This window comes from Etheostoma cragini, chromosome 16, assembly GCF_013103735.1.
Source record: "Etheostoma cragini isolate CJK2018 chromosome 16, CSU_Ecrag_1.0, whole genome shotgun sequence".
NCBI lineage: Eukaryota > Metazoa > Chordata > Actinopteri > Perciformes > Percidae > Etheostoma > Etheostoma cragini.
In genome coordinates, this window is record NC_048422.1 from 14,109,448 (window position 1) to 14,120,710 (window position 11,263).

At 39.5% G+C, this 11,263-nt stretch overlaps 1 protein-coding gene across 1 annotated transcript in view; it reads left to right on the top strand.

The window, feature by feature from the left end:
* bmpr1bb (bone morphogenetic protein receptor, type IBb) overlaps positions 1-11,263 on the top strand; it is a 50,396-nt gene that overhangs the window by 33,691 nt on the left and 5,442 nt on the right. Inside the window, exons 5-7 of the mRNA XM_034896933.1 lie at positions 10,110-10,263; positions 10,565-10,667; positions 10,977-11,079. Coding sequence (XP_034752824.1) covers positions 10,110-10,263; positions 10,565-10,667; positions 10,977-11,079 — 360 coding nt within the window. The remainder of the gene's footprint in view (positions 1-10,109; positions 10,264-10,564; positions 10,668-10,976; positions 11,080-11,263) is intronic.

An 11,263-nucleotide genomic window follows, 5' to 3' on the forward strand; every position in this document is an offset into this window, starting at 1 on the left:
TGGTTGCAAAAAGAAGTCTGGTTGTATAGAATTGACCATACTTCTTAACCTTTTTATCTAATGAGTTTATAGTTTCAATCTCTAGATTGGCATTTAGTTCATTTAGTAATGATGGTCCCATTTAGAGTAAAATGGACGATAAAGCAGGGTATGCTTTAAGGCATGGCTACATTATGATTGACTAGCGACTTGTCAATCAGAACAGAGGCTTAGCAATGCGTGTGCATGGAACCGTTTTCATTTAATTAGTCGTGAACTTGTTTTTAAATGTTGTTTGTGTTTCTGTCTTAGAACGTTGACCCTTGCACAGTGGGATTTCAGTTTATTGAAATAATTGTAACATTTTGGTCACTTAAAAATGTTTTGTTCTGATGTACTAAAAGACCGGAATTGGCTGTTAATTTTTTTTTAGTAAGTGCATTTTGCTTTAAGCCATTTTTTGCTTGCCAAAATTAATTAAAATCACAGTTGACATAAATTACAGATGCACCTTGCTCACCAATCCAGCTAGTGTTAGGGGATGACTTAGCTCCGCCCTCTCATCTAAATATGGTTATTTCTCCAAAAAACAAAGATGGCTACGGCAAAATGCCAAACTCAGGTATCAAAACGGTATTCCACAAATCTATGGGTGATATTTGTGGCAATGTCACTTCTTTTATACAGTCTATAGTATTTGATGTATGCATGTTAAAACATCTAATTTGCCATTTATTTACGCGGATCTGTCACAAACATACAATTTTTGCCTTTATAATCTTTAAGTTTCCAATGGTGGCTTTTTAAACAATTCATCAAGTAGTCGGCAAAAAAATGTATGTGCGGCTAATAGTTTGTCATTTCCTTTGTCTTATGTGGTAGTAAACTGCATACATGAAGGTATTGGACTGTTGGATAGACAAACAAGTGAAACAAAAAGACATCTCAGACCAAAGCTTTAACAGTATATTAACAAAATTGTCATTAATACATTTTTGGAAAGTTCTTAAACAAAGAAAGCTTTTGTTAAAATTCAAAAGCAGGAACAATAGGTAGGTGAATATATGAATATAATCAACCGCACATTGGAGCACAAATAGATTGATTTTTATTCTGGTTACAAAGAGATGCTTCACTGAAAGTGTCACAAATGAAGACCAGCTGTAAAATCCCAGACCAACTGAGTAGTTCAGAGCTAGCTGTAACTTTTGCAGTTGGTCGGGAAATACCTCAGCAGCTGATGAATGTTTCTGCTGAGAAGTTTCTTTTTTCTTATCTGAGCGCTGAGCTTGTGTGTTTAACTTCTCATCCAGTATCAGTCCAGCGTGTTTGAGGGTCACACACATAAAACGGATGTGGGAAGATGGAATTTAAACAGAATCATGTGTGAAGAGTAGCATTGGTTCTTATTCTTCCAACAGTCTAACTAGAAAGTGATGGGATGCAAAGTTTCTACTTGTTTTGCCAGTGCAGACTAAAGCTGTGAGCCCTCTTGAAAAGATTCCATACCAAAACTCTTCCTGCTGTGTTGAGCTAGTTCAGTTTTACTCCTTCTGTCCGCACTGTTTCACTCAACCAATACTTGAGTCACCAGTTGCTTTTTCAGTTTCCTCTGTGAACTGATCTTTCTAAAGGTCTCCCAAATGAGTAAAACATGTGGGAGGTTGCCCATAAATCTAAACCGCACGGTCAATTTGCCACCTGTTTCTATAGGCTGGTGAGGTTCACAGAGAGTAGATGAGCCCTAGTCCCATTCTTCCTGCAGTGGAAATATAAAAAAGTTGGTTGCATCTTTGATAATATACTTTATGATGGTTACATTTGTTTTGAAATTAAATTGGTTTTATACGCCCTGCAACTTCAGAAAAATATGCAGATAGACAAAAAACAAGCAAATTAAGAAAACAACTTCATTAATTTGACAACACATGTGCAGCATTCAGCAAACACGCTGCATCTACACACAACACAACCAAATACATAAACGCAATGCAAATACACACTACACAACCAAATACATACACGCAGTGCAAATATAAAACGATGCAAAAAGAAAAGCACACAAACCCTGAAAAAAGAAGTGATGCAAAAAGAAAAACAACTTCATTAATTTGACAATACATGCGCAGCATTCAACAAATGCGCTGCATTCACACACAACACAACCAAGTACATAAACGCAATTCAAATACATACAAGACAACAAAAGAAAGACAACGCGATGCAAATAAAAAACGAAAGAACACAATGAAAACAAATGCATCAAAAAATGCTGCATCTAGATTACACAACGGAAGTTCTCCAGGCCTCTAGAAGGAACACTATGAATGAATACTAACCTTTTAATGTTGCCACTATCTTTAAGTACTATCTTTTATACCTGTTTCCAAACTAAAACCTAGTCTGCTCGCTCTCTCTCTCGTTTCGTGGGGTCAAAAATCCAGCTCTTCCACTTAGCTGCGCTCTCTAGAGGCCTGGAGAACTTCCGTTGTGTAATCCGGATGCTTTTTTTTTAATGTTTTGTTTTTGGTGCATCTGTTTTTGTGGTTTGTGTGCTTTTCTTTTTGCATTGTTTTTTATTTGCATCGCGTTTATGTATTTGGTTGTGTTGTGTATTTATGCAGTGCGTTTGCTGAATGCTGCACATGTGTTGTCAAATTAATGAAGTTGTTTTCTTTGCTTGTGTTTTGTCTATTTGCATGTGTTTTCTGAAGTTGCAGAGCATTTGCCCCTGTCGGCCACCGTAGTTTTGGCTAATTTCCTCTATCCACATTTTTGGTTTCACTTTGTCCTCTGTTTGGAACATCAAACTGCTGAGTAACCATGAAAACCCAACTTGTCTAGCTCATAGCTGCAAATACGAGTGTATATGTTCTACATTGAGAAGGTGAGATTTTCCGGGCCAAACCACCAAGAGCGACACTGCACTCACAAACGGAACCGGTTTTTAATCTCATCCAATGACATGAAAAAACAGAAGGCCAACAGGTTCACTTAACACCGCTAAAGTAATTCTGCTGTTCTTCTGAACAGACATGTGTAATCAACAGGACTCTTTCAAGTACAATGTGTAGTGTTTTCCTTCACAGCGTTCTTTGAATATTTGAAAATGTCAGTGTGTCTCCGTAGGAGCATTCAGAAGGGATATTAGATCGTTTTTATCAGCAGCCATCTGTTTTCTGTATCTCTACTTCAGTTATACCAGTATGAAGGAGTTTAAAGGAGGAGTTTTTTGTTTCTTCTTTGGGAAACAGACCAATTCTAATTACTAGTTTGAATTTATGAGAAGGGGAAACAGGATAAGTGTGATTTTCTGTAAGGGTTATTTGTATTTGTTGTACATTTAAAGTATGCATTTCAATGAGAACTTGTTGTTTTTTGGTTTTATCATAGAACCGGTTTATGTGTAACCCTGTTGATGAGGATTCCAAGTGTAGGACATCTATCTGACTACATGTATACAATGTTTCTTTAACGGTTTAAGAGAGAAAGTGTTACGTAGCATGAACTACATTTCTTGCTCTTTGGAAGAAATCTGTGGGGAGCTTGAGTGTTTTGATATAAGGTCAGAGTTTAGTATGGTGCCGTGGTCCAGAAGTACAAAACAGCAGCAGTTGGTCCTCTGCAGGACCAGGCATTCTCCAGCCTTCTGTGTGTTGCTTCCTGTCACGATGTGGATACGGTTCCCCCACACTGAATATGATCCCTAGGCAGATGTGCTGCTCCAGTGATCAGGCGTGTGTGTGTGTGTGTGTGTGTGTGCGTGTGTGCGTGCGTGCATGTGCACATGCGTGAGATAGTTATTCATGTGCACCATATGAGTATATTTGCCTTGTGAGATGCTTAGTGCTTTCCCGATGCAATAACACAGAATAATATGGTAGTTTTGGTTGAAAAGAAAAAATGTGTATTCTTGGAAATCAAAGATTGTATCAAGCTAAAACTTATCTGTTTTTTTTAAGTTGTAGAGATGTTGGAAACCATGAGGAAAGAACGCTCCCTTTTGGCAGAGGTGATATTGTGGGGTAAAAATGACAAATTGTGGCTGCAGTCTCTCAATATGTCTGTAATGGAGCCCAGCATTAGTCAGTGGTTTGTGGCTTTTTCCAGTAAGTCCAGACCGCATGGATAGATAGACAAGCAGGGAGATGAACTGATGAGCATTTTGGAAAGGCAATGTTGGAAAAAACTATCTGGAACTTCACAAGAGCAGGAATAAATAACAGAAGATAAGATAGTGTGCTGGGAAGAGTGTCAAGAAACAGTACACCACACTGTGGTCAATACAAAGCCTTGGTTTCATAAAATGCCAGCATTCACACCTGTTCTGTGTGTGTGAGTTTGTGTTGTGTCTTTTTGTCTGCATGCATGTTGTATGTCATTTAACGTAATGTGAATGTTAAGTTGTTTTTTTTTATTGGTACTGTAGGTTCAAGTGCTGCATTGTTATTTGGAAGTACAGTACAAGGGCAAGAAAAGTATTTGTACAACTACACAGAGACTCACAAAGACATTATCGAATATTATATACAACTATACATGAAAAGGAAAAGATGAAAATAAATATGGAAATTGTCATGTTGGCAAAAACACCCAATTTTACAGAAAGGATCTTTTCTAATCACGACCTAATTTTTCTGATAAATGCTTGTTTTTAAAGAAATGAACATGTATCATCCTCAGAATATGGTTAAGAGAACTATCCACCTAAATCAGTGTTTTTGCTACCCCTTTAAATGCAAGATAATTTGTGCATTCATATGTATGGCTTTCTGTGATTTATCAGTAATTTCAATAAATCTCAATGCACAATAGTTGTTCACTTTATGATGCAATTGTGTGTCTGTCTCTCTCTGTTCTTTGCATTTATTGGAATATAGCAGAAGTCAGTTTGCCTATGTGTCTGCTGTGTGTTTAACCATTTTCCTGTGGATGTAGCAGCACTCTGCTGTTTTCACATAATTGTGGAAAGTTCTCTCTGTGCAAACTTTGTGAATCCCTGACAGTTGAGCTAGTTTTTCTGAAGGTAGGGTTAGGGTACAATGTGGAGCAGGGTCTACAACAGACAGGTCCCCTCTCTATTAATTGGTTGTGGCATTCTTGCTGTGCGTCGTGCAAGCCTTCAAAGTGGCCGTCTCATTCCTCCACCAAGGCAGACTGTTCACGGCCAGTAAACACAGAACAGGTTGCTATATGCTGTACCGGGGAAACGGATGACCTGATATGGGTGTAGCAACAACAGCAGAGATGGAGAAGAGAGTGAGGAATGTGCTCTTCCTTTGGACAAAGTCTTGCGTGACGCATGCACAAAATGTGTGCGTGTGTGTGTGTGTGCGTGTGTGTGTGTCTCTCATGTGGCAGAGTCCTTTGAAGCCTGTAGGGGGGTTAAGAGGGATGAGGGTGCGGTGGTCGGGTGGAGGAGGAGGTATGGCCTTTTTCCAGGTCGGTTGTGACCCTCTTGGGGTCAGAGTGCACTCTGGAGACACTGGTGAAGATGTCTCCTTTGAGGAGGTGATTTATAACGGCCACCTGGATTAACTTATCTCCTTTTTCTCTCATGTCCTCCTCTTTGCCTGTGATGAACAGTCTGTGTAAAGGTCTCAGCTCACAGATTAAATGGCTGTAGTGCTGTGAAGTCAGCTCTTGTGAAACACCCGTGTTAATTGGAGCACTTTATGCAGTTTATTTTCCCGGGCATGAAATTCCCCTGTCAACATTTCACTCCTAACTTCACCAACTTCGCTGTTAATGGCAGTAATTCTGTTTTGCATTGATTTCCCGTAATCTCTTGATGGAAAAACCACACCCAATACCATAACAGCATATCTATTGATTGCCAGTGTCTGTCTCGATTTCAGGCGTCACAGTCACACACTTCTATCTTGAGTGCACAGAACCAATCCAGAGTACCTGTGGACAATATGAATATTTATCAGAAATTACATTTTGAGATTAATAGAGGATATTCTGCAAATACCTGCTGATTCATTTACATTGCTGATACATTTTAATGGGACACAACTTCACATAAATGCTTCTATATGCAGAAGAAGGAACCCATTGGCTTTAGTTTCAGAGTTAAAGGATCAAGGTCACATAGCACATTCTCAGACTCCTCCCTGACTCTTGTGGTACAACTAGTTATTCTCAAAGATCTGCCTTTTTTCTACATATAACTTAATGCAAGAGCAGTTTATTACAGGGGGCTGCTCGAAACAGCACGAACTGGCAGCTGAAGGTCGACCTAAGGAGACAGCTCAAATTCCCAGAAAACATCACAGTGCCCATGCTCAGGCCAGACATTGTCCTGGTGTCAGAAACAACAAGGCAAGTGGTCCTGCTGGAGTTTACTGTACCCTGGAAAGACCGGATGGAGGAGGCCGGTCACTCAGCAGGGCCCTCAAGATACTGGGAGTGAAGGGACTGCACATCAGGAAAACCGTCAAGAACATCCCTAACGCCGCCGAAAAGGCGCCAAGATGGCTGTGGATCAAGTAGGGCAATCCGTGGATCATACAAGCTACTCGGGCACAGACCAGATCAACCCTGGCTGTGTCTCCTGGATAAGGGTGTATGATGTTTTGAGACCCAAAACACCCAATGACGCCAGTATACATCACCTATGTGTCTGAGTTGGACCAGAGGTGTATGTTAAGGATTCATTCTGGTGTGAAAATTCCAATGGCTATTTAATTCCTATGTGTTAATATGATTATAGTATTGACACACAGTCCTCTGACCTCTGTCACCACAGAAAACTTAGGAAGGAAGGAAGGAAACATAGGAAGTGTCACAGACCACTCTAATAGTTCTTGGCTAGAGATGACAAACGCGTCCCCGAAGACAGCTCATGTACTGTCATCACTAATTCAGCTACATTTATAAGAAAATAGCTGAAGCCGGTGCAACGTGCCCAAAGATGCAGTGCCACTGACGGTGACGAGCTGTGACTCAAGGTTTTCCAGCTGGAGCAATAAATTGTGTGTGTTTGTAGTTTGAGAAACAGCCTGTGGAATGTGTGGGGGATGCAGATCAGATTTCGGGGTGACCTTGAGTGTGCCCCGTAGCTGACACAGCGTGCGTGCATATGTGTGTGAGACAGAGACAAAGAGAAAATTAAGTGAGTGCAATTATGTGTTTGTGAAAAACAATGGTACGCTGTTGGGTATCAATGATAACAATAACTTAATCTTTTATAATTAATACACCCAAATCTATTAAGTTAAGTTTTAAATCTTTTTACCTTCAGGTCCATCATCTCAGGGTAGCCAATTTTATACCTGGATGCTTTTTCCTCTAATCAATGTGGTGTTTTAGTTAAGGAATGAACTCTGTTAGTAGAACTTGTACTAAACGGCCCCTCCCGTACTGTAAGCCTCCTTCTGGCTTTATATCCTATAGCCTCTTTAATGGCCTGTTTAATACACAGTAAATCTGTAGTAAACCTGCTCTTATAAATACACCAAGCATATGCTTGGTGTATTTTGCTCCCCCAGGTTACTCCTCCTTTAGCTTTGGAATGGATATTTTGCAACTCCTATGTTTACTTGTGTCTAACTCTTAACTTGGTCAGTCTCCTGCTTTCTCTGTTCCTTTGACAATGCTTTCCTAGCTTTCTGTTTCTTTTCAGCCGGCTTAGCCATGACGATAGCGTGGAAAACCTCCATCGCTACCTTGTTAAATGGTTTCTGAATGGGCGTAAATGTGCAGTGCCGTGAAGCAATTTTTTACATCGCAAGACCTGATATCACGCAATACTTCTTGACGCTAAGTCCGGCAACTTTCCGGCCGAAAGTTGCAAGGGTGGCTTTTCCGCTCGCAGGCGCTACGGGGTAGCATGACAACCACCGTTCAACTCAAAAAACTTCATATAACCATTCCAATTACTCCAAAGCTGTTCAGTTAAGGTAAATTAGGCTAAAAAAACAGCTGCATAGTTCCCCTTTAAAGCTATTGTAAGCCTGTTGTAGAAAGAAGATGAAAAAAAATCTTCTTGTTTAAATTTACCAAATTATATGGTACAGAAAGTAGGTTGGAGAATATATAAAGTATTTGCTACTGTATACATACAAAATGCCCAGTGTTTTGTAGTGAGTAGCGAGGGGTTAAAATGCATGTAGTGTAGTGCAGTGTTACGTTGCGGGCAGCATTTGTGCAGTGTGCTGTGCACCTAATTTGCATTCTTCATGTGAAACTGTGAGGGGCATTTCTGCATTTTTTAAATGATTTCTAAGGCAGTTGCTCTTGATCATCTAAGTTTCCATGTTCACTTTTACTCATTTACTCCAAAGCAGTATTCTAACATTTGCCTGTAACACTTCTCCCCGGAATGACCTGCCCCAGTCTTCTTTGCTCACTGCCTTTGTCAAATTTTGACAAAAACAGAGCTGATATGGACAGAATGTATCTGAACGTCTGACAACTTCATGAAACATTCCCATTTTCTTTTTTTTTTTTTGTGTGTGTGCAAACTTTCAAAGGAGATTTGATCGACAAGCCAAGGCCACTGTGTGAGAGGATTAGAGCACCTCCCCCAAACCTCCACTCAAAGAACAGGCCAGTGTGTTAAAATACTGTACCACAGTCCGAGTCAGCCTTTTCATCACATAGTCCTCTGGAGGATTACCCATGTCCCTTTTTTAATGGCTGGTTGGCTTTCAGGCTGTTGCACTGCTTAGATCTACTTGCACCTCTTATAGTGATACCCATCCACAGTATAGAAAGCTATTCTTGGACTTTAAGGATGGATGGATGTAATGTATGGATATAAACCTGAGATGTCTCAGCTTTCATAGTTTTATAGTTGCTTGTAAATGTTCTTTGTTATGCAAATTAACTCCGGATTTTCAATACGGATGAATGCTTGGGCTTACTGTTTTTGAAATTGCCATTTTTTTCTCAAGCTTTAAATATTGAAATAAAGAGCTTAAGAAAAAAAGCAAAAAGAAGACATCCATCTAGTGTGGCACAACACTGTTCAGCTCTCTGACCACAGAGGTCTTCAGGGACGAGCTGCTGTCTGAACTGGTTTTGTTCTCCTCTGATGAATGTACACACCTTCAGTTACTAAAAAAGGTTGCCCATTGTATTAATAACAATTCTTAATGAAAATTCACTGTAGGCATTTCTTATAAAATATTTAACACTTTTTAAACATTTGACAATGACCATTATTAATGTACAAAGATACAACAGTGTACGAGTATTTCTATGAAAAATGAAATTATAAATCAGTGGTTGTTGTTATTTCTTTTGGGATATTAATTATTTAAAACTCTAATTGGTGCCTAGATATTCCTTCATAATCAAACATTTGACTCTGTTTTAGCAGTTGTTATGTTGTATGTTATTCCTCCTCTCAAAAGATAAACACTAAATCATCACATAGTATATCCTGTAACCTATATACTTTATAACCTGCTTTTTTGTAGTTTTGACAACAAAATAATTATGTCTGTCAACTGTTCTGTGCTATTTGGAGATTGATTCTAGGATGGAAATGATCTCTATTGTGCAGGCAGAGTGAATAAAAGGTAGAAAAGAGCTAATCAACACATTACAAGGACTATGTACTTTTTCCTGTTTATTTGTTAGTATGTACTGTATGTATGTTTTAAAGTGTTTCATCATAGACTAGTTCAATTTTTACCAGGTTTATTTAAACATTTTAAACATGATTATCAGTTTTCTTGACAATAAATTATTCTGATCATCACTAAGTATACCATTACTGATACTTAATATCTCAGGCACTGAAAGTTTTGTATCTGCATCAAATATGGTTTATAGATTCTCTTAAATACTACACCAACGGACTGCTCACTTACACGTTTCAAAAGCACTATAAACACGCACACACGCAGGCATTCAGGCACAACGCCTTCTTTCTGGTCGTAGTGTTATTCTGGTTCACGACTTCATGCAGGTACATTGAGCATTGTTGCATTCAGCAGCAAATATTCACCCATTCTGTGGATTGACAGACAAAACTATATAATTCAAAATACCCTTTTGCAATTAGAAGAAATGTTGTTTGGATTCTTTGATTTATACCATCTTTAGTAAGGAGTGTCCAGATTTTATGGTCTGCAGTGGTGCTTAGTCCAGTTTTTCTCTCTCTCTCTGTACAGCCAACATGTTGGACACCATGCTGCTGAAGAACGGATGGAAGGGGGGATCGGAGCGAAGGGCGGAGATGAGCAGCAGGACAGCCACAGTTACCGCTCAGAAAGTGCTTTGGTGTGACTGCTACCCCCACTGCCCCCAATACAACAACACTTGCAAGTATGGTGAAACTCCATAGATAAAGGCTTTTAAAAACAAATAGTTATTCAAGGTAATTATTTGAGAGACCTTAATTACCCAATCAGAAGTACACAAATGTTTACTTTATCTACATTCTTTAATGAGATATCTCACACAGCTTATTCACACTTTAATCTCAATAAGCAGTTTCAATACTGTATTTAGATTCAATAAAATACTATATACTAAATAATCCCAACCCTGATGATGATGATGATGTTGGTGAAAAGACTCCAAGACTATGTTTACTCATGTGATGATGTCATGTGCATTTCGGTAGGACCGATGGTTACTGCTTCACCATGGTGGAGGAGGAGAAGGGGGGTTTGGAGGTACACACTGCAGGTTGTTTGCGTCTTGCCGGCTCTGAGTTCCAGTGCAGAGTAAGTCAGCTGTATATGTGTATGTATGTGTTTGCATTTCTGCCTGTTTCTGCACTTGTCTGTGGATGAGTTTTACTTCTTCATGAGCCGTTGTTAAGCCTTTATGAGCTTTGCGAGCTCACCACAGCTCTTTACGAGACCTATTTAAATCAAACATGTCCAGCCCCGCTATCTTTACTCACAGTGGAAAAATGTAAAATGTACTCATTAGGAATAAGTGTGGCTGTAAATATTTGATACTTCTGTGTCTTCATTACTGTTGTGTAGAATTAATGTGTGTGTGTGTGTGCGTGTGCGTGTGTGTGTTAGGACACGGGGAATGCACGTTTGAGGAGAGCTATTGAGTGTTGCACGGATCTGGACTATTGCAACAGAGACTTGCATCCTACTATTCCTCCCCTTATGCCTTCAGGTAAGACACACTTTGTTTCACACAGATTTTCACTAACTGAAATCTTGCCCTATATAAGTGCTTTTTAGAACGGGCTTGTTCGGGCCACCCTGGGTGGTGATGGGTAGTGACAGTTTAAACTGTTACAAACCACAGTGTGGTGCAGAAGTGAAGTGGCACATGCAGCTCCGGGGGGGGGGGGGGG